Genomic DNA, 19,686 nt, shown 5'->3' with positions numbered 1-19,686 from the left:
TGAGTTTCAGGTGACATTACGTTTAGTAAAGTGAGGATCAATCATACAAACTTGATTGAAGTCATTAGACGCCATCTTTTGCTTCTTTACCAAACTTTATCAATCATGTGACCTCCTGATCGTCATCAGTAAACACCTCTCCTCTCTTCAATCCTCATACATTCATAAATCCATATTAAATGTCTCAGGGAATGAAACACACTCAGCACTAATTCAGTATGTATGTGAGCTAATATATACATATATAGGCTCCTCTTGTTCTCTGAATCCCCTGAAAGCTGCCGACACACTCAGCAGAACTTCATCTCATTTAAAAATACAAAGATAAGGAAGTGTAGGAATAAAGACTGAGGAGAGAAACGCTGCTCCTGGTTCCTGGTGAGTGAGTGTTGTTGAAAAGCTTCTTGGTCAGAGACCCCCCCCCTCCCTCCCGCCGGCTGAGGGAGACTGGATTGGGTCTTGCTGCTGAGTGTGTGGATATGAAATCCTGGGATGAGCGATGACAAAAGAAAGCCGGTGGCATTAAGTTGAGAGCACCTGCAGCCCTGGAGACCACCGAGGCTGCCTAATAAAACATGAGCAATACTACACTGAACCTCATTAACTCCTGTCATTGTAATCTCAAACCGCTGTAATGACTTTTCTTCTAAGAATATTCTTCTGGTGAGAAAAAGTAGATCTACTTATTTAAAAATGGATGAGATAGTGAGGAGGATCTTTGTGGAGAGCTGCAGAGGGAAAGTCACAGCTCGGCAACTTCAACTCATATTCTTATTTTTATATATTCGAGCAGCTCAGAGGAAGGAGCGCGGAGTCTAACCCCCCGCTGGGCGTAAAGAGGAGGTTCAGTTTCAGCGGAGCAGGAGCACACATCAAAATCTACTCCTCTTTAAAACAACGCTCTGTTTGTTCTCTGCAACGTTTGTGGAGTCGTCTAAACTCAAGTCACTTCACTGAGCAAAGTTTCTCCAAGAGATGGAATCTGATTTACTGACAAAGCTAAGACTACCTGACACCGTACATCCCATGAAGCCCCTCACTCGTCCTTGACTGTGACCTGATCATGCAGCATGCATGATGAAGCGTGTGTCATGGACAGGACTTTGCATCTAAGCCCATCAAAGAGCGCGCTCTCTCCTCGCTCTGCACTCAAACCTGCTGATTCAGAGCCGCTGTGTGACATGAGGAACGAGGCTTTTATGGAGGTGTGTGCGACAACCATCAGGGAGTAAGATGCTTTATCAGAGGGAGGAGGAGGAGGAGGAGGAGGAGGGGGCTACGATTCATACACAGGAGATGTTTACGATTAGGGTTTGGGTTACGATTAGGGTTAGGGTTACGATTAGGGTTAGGGTTACGATTAGGGTTAGGGTTACAATTAGGGTTAGGGTTACAATTAGGGTTAGGGTTACGATTAGGGTTAGGGTTACAATTAGGGTTAGGGTTAGGGTTACAATTAGGGTTAGGGTAAGGGTTACAATTAGGGTTAGGGTTACAATTAGGGTTAGGGTTAGGGTTACGATTAGGGTTAGGGTTACGATTAGGGTTAGGGTTACGATTAGGGTTAGGGTTACGATTAGGGTTAGGGTTAGGGTTACAATTAGGGTTAGGGTTACAATTAGGGTTAGGGTTAGGGTTACAATTAGGGTTAGGGTTACAATTAGGGTTAGGGTTACGATTAGGGTTAGGGTTACAATTAGGGTTAGGGTTAGGGTTACAATTAGGGTTAGGGTAAGGGTTACAATTAGGGTTAGGGTTACAATTAGGGTTAGGGTTAGGGTTACGATTAGGGTTAGGGTTACGATTAGGGTTAGGGTTACGATTAGGGTTAGGGTTACGATTAGGGTTAGGGTTAGGGTTACGATTAGGGTTAGGGTTAGGGTTACGATTAGGGTTAGGGTAAGGGTTACAATTAGGGTTAGGGTTACGATTAGGGTTAGGGTTAGGGTTACGATTAGGGTTAGGGTTAGGGTTAGGGTTACGATTAGGGTTAGGGTTAGGGTTACAATTAGGGTTAGGGTTAGGGTTACAATTATGGTTAGGGTTAGGGTTACGATTAGGGTTAGGGTAAGGGTTACAATTAGGGTTAGGGTTACGATTAGGGTTAGGGTTAGGGTTACGATTAGGGTTAGGGTTACGATTAGGGTTAGGGTTACGATTAGGGTTAGGGTAAGGGTTAAGATTAGGGTTAGGGTTAGGGTTACAATTATGGTTAGGGTTACGATTAGGGTTAGGGTAAGGGTTACAATTAGGGTTAGGGTTACGATTAGGGTTAGGGTTACGATTAGGGTTAGGGTAAGGGTTACGATTAGGGTTAGGGTTACGATTAGGGTTAGGGTTACGATTAGGGTTAGGGTTAGGGTTACGATTAGGGTTAGGGTTACAATTAGGGTTAGGGTTACGATTAGGGTTAGGGTAACAATTAGGGTTAGGGTAACAATTAGGGTTAGGGTTACAATTAGGGTTAGGGTTACGATTAGGGTTAGGGTTACGATTAGGGTTAGGGTTACGATTAGGGTTAGGGTTATGATTAGGGTTAGGGTAACAATTAGGGTTAGGGTTAGGGTTACAATTAGGGTTAGGGTTACGATTAGGGTTAGGGTTACGATTAGGGTTAGGGTTATGATTAGGGTTAGGGTTACGATTAGGGTTAGGGTTACAATTAGGGTTAGGGTTAGGGTTACGATTAGGGTTAGGGTTACGATTAGGGTTAGGGTTACAATTAGGGTTAGGGTTAGGGTAACGATTAGGGTTAGGGTTAGGGTTACGATTAGGGTTAGGGTTACAATTAGGGTTACGATTAGGGTTACAATTAGGGTTAGGGTTACGATTAGGGTTAGGGTTACGATTAGGGTTAGGGTAAGGGTTACGATTAGGGTTACGATTAGGGTTAGGGTTGGGTTACGATTAGGGTTAGGGTTAGGGTTACGATTAGGGTTAGGGTTACGATTAGGGTTAGGATTACGATTAGGGTAAGGGTTACGATTAGGGTTAGGGTAAGGGTTACGATTAGGGTTAGGGTTACAATTAGAGTTAGGGTTACGATTAGGGTTACGATTAGGGTTAGGGTTAGGGTTACGATTAGGGTTAGGGTTAGGGTTACGATTAGGGTTACGATTAGGGTTACGATTAGGGTTAGGGTTGGGTTACGATTAGGGTTAGGGTTAGAGTTACGATTAGGGTTAGGATTAGGGTTAGGGTTAGGGTTACGATTAGGGTTAGGGTTACAATTAGGGTTAGGGTTACGATTAGGGTTAGGGTTACGATTAGGGTTAGGGTTAGGGTTACGATTAGGGTTAGGGTTACGATTAGGGTTAGGGTTAGGGTTACGATTAGGGTTAGGGTTATGATTAGGGTTAGGGTTACGATTAGGGTTAGGGTTAGGGTTACAATTAGGGTTAGGGTTACGATTAGGGTTAGGGTTACGATTAGGGTTAGTGTTACGATTAGGGTTAGGGTTACGATTAGGGTTAGGGTTAGGGTTACAATTAGGGTTAGGGTTAGGGTAACGATTAGGGTTAGGGTTAGGGTTACAATTAGGGTTACGATTAGGGTTACAATTAGGGTTAGGGTTACGATTAGGGTTAGGGTTACAATTAGGGTTAGGGTTACAATTAGGGTTAGGGTTACGATTAGGGTTAGGGTAAGGGTTACGATTAGGGTTAGGGTTGGGTTACGATTAGGGTTAGGGTTAGGGTTACGATTAGGGTTAGGGTTACGATTAGGGTTAGGGTTAGGGTAACGATTAGGGTTAGGGTTAGGGTTACAATTAGGGTTACGATTAGGGTTACAATTAGGGTTAGGGTTACGATTAGGGTTAGGGTTACAATTAGGGTTAGGGTTACAATTAGGGTTAGGGTTACGATTAGGGTTAGGGTAAGGGTTACGATTAGGGTTAGGGTTGGGTTACGATTAGGGTTAGGGTTAGGATTAGGGTTAGGGTTAGGGTTAGGGTTAGGGTTAGGGTTACAATTAGGGTTAGGGTTACGATTAGGGTTAGGGTTACGATTAGGGTTAGGATTAGGGTTAGGGTTAGGATTAGGGTTAGGGTTAGGGTTAGGGTTAGGGTTACAATTAGGGTTAGGATTAGGGTTAGGGTTAGGGTTAGGATTAGGGTTAGGGTTAGGATTAGGGTTAGGGTTAGGGTTAGGGTTACAGTTAGGGTTAGGGTTAGGGTTACGATTAGGGTTAGGGTTAGGAATAGGGTTAGGGTTAGGGTTACGATTAGGGTTAGTGTTACAATTAGGGTTAGGGTTACGATTAGGGTTAGGGTTAGGGTTAGGGTTAGGGTTACAATTAGGGTTAGGGTTACGATTAGGGTTAGGGTTAGGGTTACAATTAGGGTTAGGGTTACGATTAGGGTTAGTGTTACAATTAGGGTTAGGGTTACGATTAGGGTTAGGGTTACGATTAGGGTTAGGGTTACAATTAGGGTTAGGGTTACGATTAGGGTTAGGGTTAGGGTTACAATTAGGGTTAGGGTTACGATTAGGGTTAGGGTTAGGGTTAGGGTTAGGGTTACAATTAGGGTTAGGGTTACGATTAGGGTTAGGGTTACGATTAGGGTTAGGGTTAGGAATAGGGTTAGGGTTAGGGTTACGATTAGGGTTAGGGTTACAATTAGGGTTAGGGTTACGATTAGGGTTAGGGTAAGGGTTACGATTAGGGTTAGGGTTACAATTAGGGTTAGGGTTACGATTAGGGTTAGGGTTACGATTAGGGTTAGGGTTACGATTAGGGTTAGGGTTACAATTAGGGTTAGGGTTACGATTAGGGTTAGGGTTAGGGTTACAATTAGGGTTAGGGTTACGATTAGGGTTAGGGTTAGGGTTAGGGTTAGGGTTACAATTAGGGTTAGGGTTACGATTAGGGTTAGGGTTACGATTAGGGTTAGGGTTAGGGTTAGGGTTACGATTAGGGTTAGGGTTACGATTAGGGTTAGGGTTACGATTAGGGTTAGGATTAGGGTTACGATTAGGGTTAGGGTTACGATTAGGGTTAGGGTTACGATTAGGGTTAGGGTTATGATAAGGGTTAGGGTTAGGGTTAGGGTTAGGGTTACGATTAGGGTTAGGGTTACGATTAGGGTTAGGGTTACGATTAGGGTTAGGGTTACAATTAGGGTTAGGGTTACGATTGGGTTAGGGTTACGATTAGGGTTAGGGTAACAATTAGGGTTAGGGTTACGATTGGGTTAGGGTTACGATTAGGGTTAGGGTTACGATTAGGGTTAGGGTTACAATTAGGGTTAGGGTTACGATTGGGTTAGGGTTACGATTAGGGTTAGGGTTACGATTAGGGTTAGGGTTACGATTGGGTTAGGGTTAGGGTTACGGTTAGGGTTAGGGTTACGATTAGGGTTAGGGTTACGATTAGGGTTAGGGTTACAATTAGGGTTAGGGTTACGATTGGGTTAGGGTTACGATTAGGGTTAGGGTAACAATTAGGGTTAGGATTAGGGTTAGGGTTAGGGTTAGGGTTAGGGTTAGGGTTACAATTAGGGTTAGGGTTACGATTAGGGTTAGGGTTACGATTAGGGTTAGGATTAGGGTTAGGGTTAGGATTAGGGTTAGGGTTAGGGTTAGGGTTAGGGTTACAATTAGGGTTAGGATTAGGGTTAGGGTTAGGGTTAGGATTAGGGTTAGGGTTAGGATTAGGGTTAGGGTTAGGGTTAGGGTTACAGTTAGGGTTAGGGTTAGGGTTACGATTAGGGTTAGGGTTAGGAATAGGGTTAGGGTTAGGGTTACGATTAGGGTTAGTGTTACAATTAGGGTTAGGGTTACGATTAGGGTTAGGGTTAGGGTTAGGGTTAGGGTTACAATTAGGGTTAGGGTTACGATTAGGGTTAGGGTTAGGGTTACAATTAGGGTTAGGGTTACGATTAGGGTTAGTGTTACAATTAGGGTTAGGGTTACGATTAGGGTTAGGGTTACGATTAGGGTTAGGGTTACAATTAGGGTTAGGGTTACGATTAGGGTTAGGGTTAGGGTTACAATTAGGGTTAGGGTTACGATTAGGGTTAGGGTTAGGGTTAGGGTTAGGGTTACAATTAGGGTTAGGGTTACGATTAGGGTTAGGGTTACGATTAGGGTTAGGGTTAGGAATAGGGTTAGGGTTAGGGTTACGATTAGGGTTAGGGTTACAATTAGGGTTAGGGTTACGATTAGGGTTAGGGTAAGGGTTACGATTAGGGTTAGGGTTACAATTAGGGTTAGGGTTACGATTAGGGTTAGGGTTACGATTAGGGTTAGGGTTACGATTAGGGTTAGGGTTACAATTAGGGTTAGGGTTACGATTAGGGTTAGGGTTAGGGTTACAATTAGGGTTAGGGTTACGATTAGGGTTAGGGTTAGGGTTAGGGTTAGGGTTACAATTAGGGTTAGGGTTACGATTAGGGTTAGGGTTACGATTAGGGTTAGGGTTAGGGTTAGGGTTACGATTAGGGTTAGGGTTACGATTAGGGTTAGGGTTACGATTAGGGTTAGGATTAGGGTTACGATTAGGGTTAGGGTTACGATTAGGGTTAGGGTTACGATTAGGGTTAGGGTTATGATAAGGGTTAGGGTTAGGGTTAGGGTTAGGGTTACGATTAGGGTTAGGGTTACGATTAGGGTTAGGGTTACGATTAGGGTTAGGGTTACAATTAGGGTTAGGGTTACGATTGGGTTAGGGTTACGATTAGGGTTAGGGTAACAATTAGGGTTAGGGTTACGATTGGGTTAGGGTTACGATTAGGGTTAGGGTTACGATTAGGGTTAGGGTTACAATTAGGGTTAGGGTTACGATTGGGTTAGGGTTACGATTAGGGTTAGGGTTACGATTAGGGTTAGGGTTACGATTGGGTTAGGGTTAGGGTTACGGTTAGGGTTAGGGTTACGATTAGGGTTAGGGTTACGATTAGGGTTAGGGTTACAATTAGGGTTAGGGTTACGATTGGGTTAGGGTTACGATTAGGGTTAGGGTAACAATTAGGGTTAGGGTTAGGGTTACAATTAGGGTTAGGGTTAGGGTAACGATTAGGGTTAGGGTTACTATTAGGGTTAGGGTTACAATTAGGGTTACAATTAGGGTTACGATTAGGGTTAGGGTTACAATTAGGGTTAGGGTTACGATTAGGGTTAGGGTTACGATTAGGGTTAGGGTAAGGGTTACGATTAGGGTAAGGGTTACGATTAGGTTTAGGGTTACAATTAGGGTTAGGGTTACAATTAGGGTTAGGGTTACGATTAGGGTTAGGGTAAGGGTTACGATTAGGGTTAGGGTTACGATTAGGGTTACGATTAGGGTTAGGGTTGAGTTACGATTAGGGTTAGGGTTACGATTAGGGTAAGGGTTAGGATTAGGGTTACGATTAGGGTTACGATTAGGGTTAGGGTTACGATTAGGGTTAGGGTTACGGTTACGATTAGGGTTAGGGTTAGGGTTACGATTAGGGTTACGATTAGGGTTAGGGTTAGGGTTAGGGTTACGATTAGGGTTAGGGTTACAAGGGTTAGGGTTAGGGTTAGGGTTAGGGTTACAATTAGGGTTAGGGTTACGGTTAGGGTTAGGGTTAGGGTTAGGGTTACAATTAGGGTCAGGGTTAGGGTTAGGGTTAGGGTTACAATTAGGGTCAGGGTTAGGGTTAGGGTTACGATTAGGGTTACGATTAGGGTTACGATTAGGGTTAGGGTTACGATTAGGGTTAGGGTTAGGGTTACGATTAGGGTTAGGGTTAGGGTTACGATTAGGGTTACGATTAGGGTTAGGGTTAGGGTTAGGGTTACAATTAGGGTTAGGGTTAGGGTTAGGGTTAGGGTTACGATTAGGGTTAGGGTTAGGGTTACAATTAGGGTTAGGGTTAGGGTTAGGGTTACGATTAGGGTTAGGGTTAGGGTTAGGGTTACGATTAGGGTTAGGGTTAGGGTTACGATTAGGGTTAGGGTTAGGGTTACGATTAGGGTTACGATTAGGGTTAGGGTTAGGGTTAGGGTTAGGGTTAGGGTTACAATTAGGGTTAGGGTTAGGGTTAGGGTTACGTTTAGGGTTAGGGTTAGGGTTACAATTAGGGTTAGGGTTAGGGTTACGGTTAGGGTTAGGGCTAGGGTTAGGGTTAGGGTTAGGGTTACGATTAGGGTTACGATTAGGGTTACGATTAGGGTTAGGGTTACGATTAGGGTTAGGGTTAGGGTTACGATTAGGGTTAGGGTTAGGGTTACGATTAGGGTTACGATTAGGGTTAGGGTTAGGGTTAGGGTTAGGGTTACAATTAGGGTTAGGGTTAGGGTTAGGGTTACGATTAGGGTTAGGGTTAGGGTTACAATTAGGGTTAGGGTTAGGGTTACGATTAGGGTTACGATTAGGGTTAGGGTTAGGGTTAGGGTTAGGGTTAGGGTTACGATTAGGGTTACCATTAGGGTTAGGGTTAGGGTTAGGGTTAGGGTTACAATTAGGGTTAGGGTTAGGGTTAGGGTTACGATTAGGGTTAGGGTTAGGGTTACGATTAGGGTTAGGGTTAGGGTTAGGGTTACGATTAGGGTTAGGGTTAGGGTTACGATTAGGGTTAGGGTTACGATTAGGGTTACGATTAGGGTTAGGGTTAGGGTTAGGGTTACGATTAGGGTTAGGGTTAGGGTTACGATTAGGGTTAGGGTTAGGGTTACGATTAGGGTTAGGGTTAGGGTTACGGTTAGGGTTAGGGTTAGGGTTAGGGTTAGGGTTACGATTAGGGTTAGGGTTAGGGTTACGGTTAGGGTTAGGGTTAGGGTTAGGGTTACGGTTAGGGTTAGGGTTACAATTAGGGTTAGGGTTAGGGTTAGGGTTACAATTAGGGTTAGGGTTAGGGTTAGGGTTACGATTAGGGTTAGGGTTAGGGTTACAATTAGGGTTAGGGTTAGGGTTACGGTTAGGGTTAGGGTTAGGGTTACGATTAGGGTTAGGGTTAGGGTTAGGGTTAGGGTTACGATTAGAGTTAGGGTTAGGGTTAAGATTAGGGTTAGGGTTAGGGTTACGATTAGGGTTACGATTAGGGTTAGGATTAGGGTTACGATTAGGGTTACGATTAGGGTTAGGGTTACGATTAGGGTTACGATTAGGGTTACGATTAGGGTTAGGATTAGGGTTACGATTAGGGTTAGGGTTAGGGTTACGATTAGGGTTACGATTAGGGTTACGATTAGGGTTACAATTGGGGTTACGATTAGGGTTACGATTAGGGTTAGGGTTAGGGTTACAATTAGGGTTAGGGTTAGGGTTAGGGTTACAATTAGGGTTAGGGTTAGGGTTACAATTAGGGTTAGGGTTAGGGTTAGGGTTACGATTAGGCTTAGGGTAAGGGTTACGATTATCGGTTAGGGTTAGGGTTAGGGTTACAATTAGGGTTAGGGTTACGATTAGGGTTAGGGTAAGGGTTACGATTATCGGTTAGGGTTAGGGTTAGGGTTACAATTAGGGTTAGGGTTACGATTAGGGTTAGGGTTAGGGTTACGATTAGGGTTACGATTAGGGTTAGGGTTAGGGTTAGGGTTACAATTAGGGTTAGGGTTAGGGTTAGGGTTACGATTAGGGTTAGGGTTAGGGTTACAATTAGGGTTAGGGTTACGGTTAGGGTTAGGGTTAGGGTTAGGGTTAGGGTTAGGGTTAGGGTTACGGTTAGGGTTAGGGTTACAATTAGGGTTAGGGTTAGGGTTAGGGTTAGGGTTACGATTAGGGTTAGGGTTAGGGTTAGGGTTACGGTTAGGGTTAGGGTTACAATTAGGGTTAGGGTTAGGGTTACGGTTAGGGTTAGGGTTACAATTAGGGTTAGGGTTACGATTAGGGTTAGGGTTAGGGTTACAATTAGGGTTAGGGTTAGGGTTACGGTTAGGGTTAGGGTTAGGGTTAGGGTTAGGGTTACGGTTAGGGTTAGGGTTACAATTAGGGTTAGGGTTAGGGTTAGGGTTAGGGTTACAATTAGGGTTAGGGTTAGGGTTAGGGTTACCGTTAGGGTTAGGGTTACAATTAGGGTTAGGGTTAGGGTTAGGGTTAGGGTTACGATTAGGGTTAGGGTTAGGGTTAGGGTTACGGTTAGGGTTAGGGTTACAATTAGGGTTAGGGTTAGGGTTAGGGTTAGGGTTAGGGTTACGATTAGAGTTAGGGTTAGGGTTAAGATTAGGGTTAGGGTTAGGGTTACGATTAGGGTTACGATTAGGGTTACGATTAGGGTTACGATTAGGGTTAGGGTTACGATTAGGGTTAGGATTAGGGTTACGATTAGGGTTACGATTAGGGTTACGATTAGGGTTAGGGTTAGGGTTACGATTAGGGTTACGATTAGGGTTACAATTGGGGTTACGATTAGGGTTACGATTAGGGTTAGGGTTAGGTTTACAATTAGGGTTAGGGTTAGGGTTACAATTAGGGTTAGGGTTAGGGTTAGGGTTACAATTAGGGTTAGGGTTAGGGTTAGGGTTACGATTAGGCTTAGGGTAAGGGTTACGATTATCGGTTAGGGTTAGGGTTAGGGTTACAATTAGGGTTAGGGTTACGATTAGGGTTAGGGTTAGGGTTACGATTAGGGTTAGGGTTACGATTAGGGTTAGGGTTAGGGTTACGATTAGGGTTAGGGTAAGGGTTACAATTAGGGTTAGGGTTAAGGTTAAGGTTAGGGTTAGCGTTGTCCCAGCGATATATTGTCGGGTCATGTTGTCTGGTCAAGTTAACATTTAATTGACATTTCTGTGCTGCGGTTTCTTCAAATGTATCGGCAGATTCATAGATACATATTCCTCTCTGATAAATGTCAGCGCTGCAGAATAATTGCTCCGGTTCCTCTAATCTCCAATCTTTTTATAGTCATTCTGAAAACAGACTTCTTCTCTGCTTTTCATGGTGAAATGACTTCATGTTGTTCAAGCTAAAGGAAAGGTTTGTGGAGCACTCAGGTGAAAAGTAATAAAATAAGTATCACTCTGTGTTCTTCAATCTCCTGTAAACCTGTGATGTGGAGCATATTCTGTCTCCCTCCTATCATCTCTGTTTTTAAAACATGCTGCAGTATTTATCCATCTCTGTGAAGACTTTAATGTTCCTCCTCCTCTCTGTCGTCATGGACAGGTTATCCCTCAGGCCAGCGTCGGTGAAGTCCATCACGCCATCCGCACAACTTTCCAGAGGGTCAACGACTTCTTTATTCCCCCGACCAACCTCATCATCACTCATGTGAGGTAAATCAGCACACACACACACACACACACACACGCCTCTGACCTCATCGCCTGCTCGTCTCGGCCGTCTTCATGAAGCAATCAAGAACAGAGCAGATGAGAGTTTTAATGAAAGCCTCATCGTGTGTTAATCACTGCCGCCCCTCAGACTCGGAGAAGCCGTTAACCTTTCCTCTGATCTTCGTCCGTTCAGGTTCGCCTTCGTGTTCCTCAAAAATGAACCCGCGGTGCACAAGATCGACCTGGAGACCTTCCACCGCGTCAAAACCATCAGCCTGAAGAACTACAGCTGCATCCCGCTCAGCATGGCCTACACGCACCTCAGCGGCTTCTACTTCGTCCAGTGTCAGAGCCGGAGTCGCCTGCAGGCCCCGCCCCAGCTGCTCATCGACAGCGTGACGGACGCAGTGATCGGTCCGAACCGCAACATCACCGGGCAGCCGTTCGTGTCACCGGACGGCCGCTACATCGTGACCCCTGACCTCCAGAGTTCAAAGCTGGTAGTACAGACAGTGTCGTTCCAGGGGGAGCTGGGTCTGAGCCAGGAACTGGACCAGCCTGTAGCAGTCTCAGATTTGGCTTTCCAGCCGTCCTTCACGGAGTCAAACCAGCACGTTGTCGTGGCGACTTCAGGCTCCGGCACAGACCTGCTCTTTGCCGATCTGTCCTCAGGCCACACTGAGGTCCTCCAGAGTCTTAAGGAGCCGCTGGACCCCCAGGTCTGGCCTTGGGGAGGCCCCAACAGATTAGTGGTGTCTGGCGGGTTGTTCGGACAGTACCTGGTGACGCCGTCAGCCGAGTCCCTCTTCGTCCTGAACGGGAAACAGAGAACGCCGCACTGTGAGGTGTCCGACATCAAGAGAGGGAACACAGTCGTCTGGGTCGGCGAGGTATGAGTTTAAAAAAAAAAAGCAAGGTAGGAACAGGGATGAAAGGATGACAGGATGAAAGGAAAGATCAGGCCAAATTACCAATAATAAAGATTAATGTGAACATAAGTTTGGACTCAACCCTGGGACTGAGCACGAGGGAGACACGTCTGGCTTTATTTAACAAAACCTTCAAATCGAGTAAAACTTAAACCCTGTTGTGATTTCTGCTGGGAGAAAGTGTCAATGCGTTCAGTGCAACAGTGATCTATGTGCACTTATACAGAGATGTACATTATTGCACTTCCTTCCATGTTATCACAGCAAATAGAAACCTGAAGAGGGTAATTACTGAACTATGAACTATGCACAATGCTCACTTTTTTAGAGTACAAAGCTTTCCGATTTTGTTTTTCTCAACAATGTTTGTGGTTTTCACCAGTGCTGCATATACTCACCACGATCTGTCCGTCTGTCCTGTCTGCCTTTAGTGTATGTGAGTCTTTTGAACAGCTACAGACCCGTCTGTGTACTGGCCTTCGTCACCGTATCGTACTGTATCCTCCCTCTGAAAGCTTTCATTCACCTCATGCCGGCAGAGGTTGGCTTTATGCACACGTGTAATACTCTCTATTTACATCGTCTATCCAAAGAGCCAGATTGGTCCATTAGCCGCTGACAATGGATGTCCCGCTCGCAGAGGAGCCCTAAAAGGTAAAGCGCGTCCCCCCCCCCATGCTGTCTCTCACATTTATTCGGTACCTGCAGCAGGACCCGGTGCTGTGGAGCCTGAAAATGCCACTTAGCAGATTCCCTCAGGGTGATGACTCTGAATCAGGCTGACCCACATGCTGAGACTGTGCCAAAGTGGCATCAACTGTGCAATCTGACTGGCTGTGAGCATTTGTTCTTCCTCCCAGAGAGCCAAGCTGCGAGCTCGAACTCAGAGCCAAAGTAGACCGGCTTTTATTCAGTCAAATCAACTGAATCCCTCTCTCTGGGATAAATAGAGTGTTTCTGATTCTGAACTTTAAAATCTCCTGTCTGCTTTACAGCAGGAAACAAACCGTGCAGCCTCTAAAGGAGTGAAATATGTGGATTAGAAGTCATTGTTCAAGTAGTAGAATCACAGTAAACATGCAGCTTTGTTCATCATTACTCAGAGATAGTGAACCCTGCGATGTAGGCGGCCCTTTACCGCATGACTCTCCTGTCCTGTCCTTTAAATAAAGACATGAAAATAAACTTAAAGGAACAAATTGTGTCCCTTCTTATAATCTCTCTAAAGACATTAACCGACTAACACCAGCAGTAAACAGCAGATCTGTCCTCACTCAGGTTAAATCTTCGTCCCTGTGATTTCCTTTCATAGAGGATCCGTTAGCAGCGAGAGAATGTCTCTGCTTCTTTTAAAATCCCTGGAAACACGACGTCTCTAAAACATGTCAGCCCTTGATCACAGAGCAGACGTCTGCAGATGAATACTGAGCGTGGACGAGGTGAGGTCAATGACTTCTTCTCTCCCCTCGGCCGCGAACAACAGCTCAACAAAGAACGTCCTCTGACATTCAGCCGACATGATGTTCTTTGTGTCCACTATAAAAGCTGTTGTTCGACATTAATGTCCTCCCAGAATATGCAGAATGATCTCAGATAGAAAAGCCTGCTGTTCATTTAACAGCGTTTGAATCATTTCTACGGCCGTCCTGATTGGATTGTTTTAGGTGGAGTCTCTGTCCACAGAGAGTCCAGATATATGATGATGCATGTGCCTCCATAAAAGAGCTGCACACCTTTTGTCTGTTCGTTCACAAAAACAAATCACAAGTCCACTTAGTGCTGCATTATAATAAAACAAAAACACACGTGGATAGAAACCTGAAATCTCTCAGAGCTCAACACGTCTCATTCAGCAGCACTCACATCATGTTTTGGAACACACGTCCCAGACCTTACTGTGCCGCTCCTTTAAGACGGCGTCTGAACAAAGACCACCACGGAGGAGATCTGGTTCAAACACCCTCTCTGTGATCTGTTTGGCCTTTTAGCTCTGTGGAGGACTTTCATCCTTCTTTAAAGGTCTACAGATTCTTAAATCAATGCCTTCATGAACACGCTGCGTTCTGTTGCGTGTTCAGTTTTAGACTTCGTGCAGCGCCTTGTGAAACGATTGTAATGCACATCTTTAACCGGCTGTTGGACTGTTGGACATGCATCGCCCTTTTCCACGACACAGTTCCAGCCCTACTCGACTCGGTTTGGGTACCTTTTCCACCAGCCCGAGTACCGACTCAGGGTGGGCGAGGTCGTCATAACACAGCTGCGCCAAACTCACGTCATTTTAAACGCGACACAAACACACCGGTGGGCGTCACGCTCATGACATTCTCTGACCAATCAGGGGCCGGCAGTCAGTCGACGTCACGTACTGACTTTTTCACGTCCGCAGACATTCACGTGTGTTCATTGATATCAATCAATCAATCAATCAATCTTTATTTGTATAGCGCCAAATCACAAGCAACGTTATCTCAAGACGCTTTTACAAACAGAGCAGGTTAGACCACTCTATGTCAAATTATGAACAGAGACCCAACACCAAGACAGGGTAAGACTCAGTCTGACCCCACCTTAATCCACCATGAGCATTGCACATCGCAGTATTTAGCTAGTTACAGTGGAGAAGAAAAACTTCCTTTTAACAGGCAGAAACCTCCAGCAGGACCAGACTCATGTTAGACAGCCATCATGCCTCGACCGAGTTGGGTCTGGAAAGACAGATAGAGGGGAGAGTGATGAGACGAGTCGTAGAAGCTGTTGCCGCTGGAATCTACGGCAGCTCAGAGGAATCTACGAGACAAGGGAGCTCAGGGACTCCAGAAAGGTCTATGGTTAGTAACTTTAATGGGACAGGAAGAGTTAAAGTAAGTGATGAAGGGGTTGGGTGGAAGGAGGTGAGCTAGGATCCCAGTGTGTCAGTGTGCCAGTTCCCCCGGCAGTCTAGGCCTATAGCAGCATAACTAAGAGCTGGTCCAAGCCTGATCCAGCTCTAACTATAAGCTTTATCTAAAAGGAAAGTTTGAAGCCTACTCTTAAAAGTAGAGAGGGTGTCTGCCTCCTGGACCCTGACTGGTAGATGATTCCAAAGGAGAGGGGCCTGATAACTGAAGGCTCTACCTCCCATACTACCTTTAGAGATTTTAGGTACAACTAGCAAGCCTGCATGTTGGGAGCGTAGAGTTCTAGAGGGGTAATAGGGCACTATGAGCTCTTTAAGATACGAGGGTGCCTGATTTTTAAGGGCTTTGTAGGTTAAAAGAAGGATTGATAAACTCCAGAATGAGCAAGTAAACGCCACGAGCATGTGTCAGCTAATACATCTAATCACCTATATAATCCTTTTTCTGTTCATTCATGTTAAATTGAATAAATATGTTAAATTAAACAAATTTGAGATTTTTTTTTTTAAATTAATATTTATTACTACATAAACACACAAAAGTACCGAAAATTGGTACCGTTGAGTACCGGTACCGATTCCCAGGTACCGGGTATCGGTACCGTATCGGTTCAAATGTGAAAGGTACCCATCCCTAGAAGGAGGTGAAGTGTAATAACTTCTAAAACACTTTGCCTGGTATCAATCTAAGTTCACTTTCTCAAAAAAATATAGGTAAGTTCAAATCACTCCAGGAGTCCAGCTGAAGTTCAATCCAAGAAAAACTTGATTCCCCCGTGCATCTGCACAAAGTGAGTTGATTCCCTGCCGCAGACCAACTGAAGAACAAAGGCGTTACAGTGATTTTATAGGAAAGAGTCGTGGGAATGTGTGGCACAAAAGATCTCAAAGACATCCCTTATCTTCATTATACAACATTCTGATTGGACATCATGATCATAGTTCTTCCTATGGTGTGAGCAACAACGTGACAGGCACATCATCCCACTCACTGGGAGATATAGGTGCCGAATGTTGGTGAGTCTGAGTCGAAAACAAACGTGACTGAGTCATGAACCCTGATTGAAAACAGCTGTGACTGGGTCATTGGACCCATCTCTCTGCATCTTGGTAGGGAGAAGGGTTGCCCTAACAAAAACTGCTGACAGGGACTTTCCAATGTACCATTGGAGACGTGAGCAGATACAAGCTGCTTCCCCAGTCACAATGTGTGTCTGTGCGCAGGTGCATAGTCAGATTTACATCCCTTTATCTTGCAACGGCCACGTTTGGCCTCCCCAATGCTTACACAAGCCTGCAGGTGTAATATGATACTCACTGAATGAGAATAAAGAAAAATGCGTTACAGAGGAAAGCTCTTTGGACACATGATTAAAAGTCTCTGCACAAATACTCACAGCCTTCAGGATGTTGCCGTTGTTGACCCTTTGCTTCCCCCCGTGCCAAAAACTGCTGATGTCAAATTAAACTCTGATTTATTTCTGGAAACAGAGAGTCCAGATCCAACGTTAGAGCGTGAAGACGTCCATGAGAACAGAGAACTCTGGACCTTAAATAAACCTGCTCACGTGAGGATCCGTCCCCCCAGAATCAAACAGCAGCCCAGGTGAAATATGAATCATGTTTTTCTAAAGTGTGCTCGTGCCTGTGACTCCTCGATGCGATGTGTAGGGTAGGAATTAAGCCGTCAGAAAAGAAAAAGTAAACAGAGGTGAATCAGAATTGTCGTTCTTGTTTGTGATTTAGATTTTTGCTGCTAATCTGCCCGATCAGGCGGAACAGAAGATGTTTCTTAGACCACTGTTGCACTGAGGAGAGAAAGATAATACCTAATATATATATTTATGTTCATCGGATGGATCTTTGAGATTTGGTAGCCCAGTTTTCTCACCGTATCGATGCCAAATATCAGGCTCTGATGCTTCTTAAAGTCACTCTCCCATCCAGAGTCACTCCCACTAAGTGATGAATCTCTCCAAGACATGCATGTGATGAAAAACACGACCCCCCCCCCCCCTCCCCCTGCACCCCTCAGTGATCTCTCACAGTCACGTACGCTCCACAGTCACAGTGAAAAGTCACTTTCTGCCCGCTCATCGTCTCTCGTCTGTCAGCGTGTCTCTTAAGGTCGATTCAGCAGCGTCACGTCGCCACTAGAGCCAAGGAGAGCAAGAACGAAGGGACTGTACCTTCACCTGATGATACAGCTACATTATGGGCTAGCTCATGTTGTTTGTTTGGATCTCTCTCTCTCCTTCTCTCTCTCTCTCTCTCTCTCTCTCTCTCTCTCTCTCTCTCTCTCTCTCTCTCCTTCTCTCTCTCTCTCTCTCTCTCTCTCTCTCTCTCTCTCTCTCTCTCTCTCTCTCTCTCTCTCTCTCTCTCTCTCTCTCTCTCTCTCTCTCTCTCTCTCTCTCTCTCTCTCTCTCCTTCTCTCTCTCTCTCTCTCTCTCTCTCTCTCTCTCCCTCTCTCTCCTTTAACCCTGACAGTGAGGGGCTGCAGAGCTGATCCGCTTGGTGTGATAGACATTGATAGATCCACTGTTGTAGATAACATTGTTCATGTTTAGAACATGTTCAGACATGACTACTGACTGTACAGTTTTCTTTATGCATTTTGTGTGTTCTGGTTTATGAGGGAATTGTTTTGTAAGAAAAAATCGAATTAAATATATTGTAAAAATCAGCTGTTGTGCTCGTCTGATTTCAAAACTGTCACCGATTCATCCACTACATCCATGTATCAATTTATATTCCTATGATCAGACTACATCGATCTGTGCTCGGCTAGTTGTCCTTCCAGGCGCCATATATGGATCTAACATCCTTTTAAAAAGGTAATAAATGGATTGTATCCATACTAGGAAATAACACATTGGATTTAAGCCTGGCAGACTTTATATGGATGTGGTTTTTTTACACTTTTAATGATAAAGACGTTAAACGTTACTCAATTCAGGCTGCCTGTCTGTGATGTCATCACCACGCGCCAGCAGACAATAAAACACAGCATGGCGGACGTCAGAGGAGAAGCCGGCGAGCGAGGAATCATCAAGCCACCATTGCGGTCCAGCGTGTGGAAACACTTTGAGCTTTTACAAAGACAGATGTTCTAAATAAGTCGCTCGCTGTTTGTAGGATATGTAAAGGTCAAGTAAAGTTACCACGGCAACACCACATAATCTATCCAACCACCTACTGAGGCGCCATGGGAGTTCACACAACGCCAGCCGTCCAGGCGCCTCTTGCAGCGTTCATCAAGGTAACATCAGCTCTGCAGAAGCCTCAGGCCTCTCCAGCATGTTCAGTCAATCAATCAATCAATCAATCAATCAATCTTTATTTGTATAGCGCCAAATCACAACAAACGTTATCTCAAGATGCTTTTACAAACATAGGAGGTCTAGACCACTCTATGTCAAATTATGAACAGAGACCCAACACCAAGACAGGATAAGACTCAGTCTGACCCCACCTTAATCCATCATGAGCATTGCACCTCACAGTATTTAGCTAGTTACAGTGGAGAGGACAAACTTCCTTTTAACAGGCAGAAACCTCCAACAGGACCAGACTCATGTTAGACACACATCTGCTGAGACCGAGTTGGGTCTGGAAAGACAGATAGAGGGGAGTAAGAGAGAGAGGTGATAGTGATGAGACGAGTCGTAGAAGCTGTTGCCGCTGGAGTCCAGATCGTCCGCAGCAGGAGGACGTCTACGGCAGCTCAGAGGAACCTACGAGACAAGGGAGCTCAGGGACTCCAGAAAGGTCTATGGTTAGTAACTTTAATGGGACAGGCAGAGTTAAAGTAAGTGATGAAGGGGTTGGGGGGAAGGGGGTGAGCTAGGATCCCAGTGTGTCAGTGTGCCAGTTCCCCCGGCAGTCTAGGCCTATAGCAGCATGGCAAAAGCTGGTCCAAGCCTGATCCAGCTCTAACTATAAGCTTTATCAAAAAGGAAAGTTTGAAGCCTACTCTTAAAAGTAGAGAGGGTGTCTGCCTCCCGGACCCTGACTGGTAGATGATTCTAAAGGAGAGGGGCCTGATAACTGAAGGTTCTACCTCCCACACTACTTTTAGAGATTTTAGGTACAACTAGCAAGCCTGCATGTTGGGAGCGTAGTGTTCTAGAGGGGTAATAGGACACTATGAGCTCTTTAAGATACGAGGGTGTCTGGTTTTTAAGGGCTTTTGTTCAGTCAGAGACGAGGACAAAACTCAACTCGGGTCAAAAACATCAACAACAGGACTCTAGGACTGTCCAGGATCAAGGGATTTATTCCACAGTCACACTGGATGAATCTTTGGATGAAAAGTTACTGAATCGTTTCGGATCGTATCGTTCTAAATGAACCAATATCGTCCTTTAATCGTATCTGCAACCAGGAATCATGATACGAATCGAATCGTTGTTAAAATGTTATATAAAAATGATATGCATTCAATATTAAACAAGTAGAGAGATATGAAGAAGCCGATAACAACCACAAACAGGAAGTGGTAGCATTGATATAAAGAGTGTGCTTCACTCTAAGTCCAGGTAAATTCTTTCTGCAGACACTGACTGCAGTTAGATTCTCTGGATTCAAATTAAAGTGCCATGAAAACACAAAACAAGGACTATATGATGACAGTTCACGGCGCTCTGAACTGCATCTTCATCATTGATGATTTAGA

General features: G+C 44.8%; 1 protein-coding gene across 1 annotated transcript in view; it reads left to right on the top strand.

Moving 5' to 3' along the window:
• Positions 1-12,639, top strand: part of fstl4 (follistatin-like 4) — a 295,733-nt gene extending 283,094 nt beyond the window's left edge. Inside the window, exons 15-16 of the mRNA XM_034683558.1 lie at positions 11,074-11,183; positions 11,377-12,639. Of these exons, the coding sequence (XP_034539449.1) occupies positions 11,074-11,183; positions 11,377-12,079 (813 nt within the window). The 3' untranslated portion in view covers positions 12,080-12,639. The remainder of the gene's footprint in view (positions 1-11,073; positions 11,184-11,376) is intronic.
• Positions 12,640-19,686: the final 7,047 nt, after the last annotated feature.

This window comes from Notolabrus celidotus, chromosome 5, assembly GCF_009762535.1.
Source record: "Notolabrus celidotus isolate fNotCel1 chromosome 5, fNotCel1.pri, whole genome shotgun sequence".
NCBI classification, from domain to species: domain Eukaryota; kingdom Metazoa; phylum Chordata; class Actinopteri; order Labriformes; family Labridae; genus Notolabrus; species Notolabrus celidotus.
Note: the sequence above shows the minus strand (reverse complement) of the source record. Positions and strands in the feature narration are given on the sequence as shown.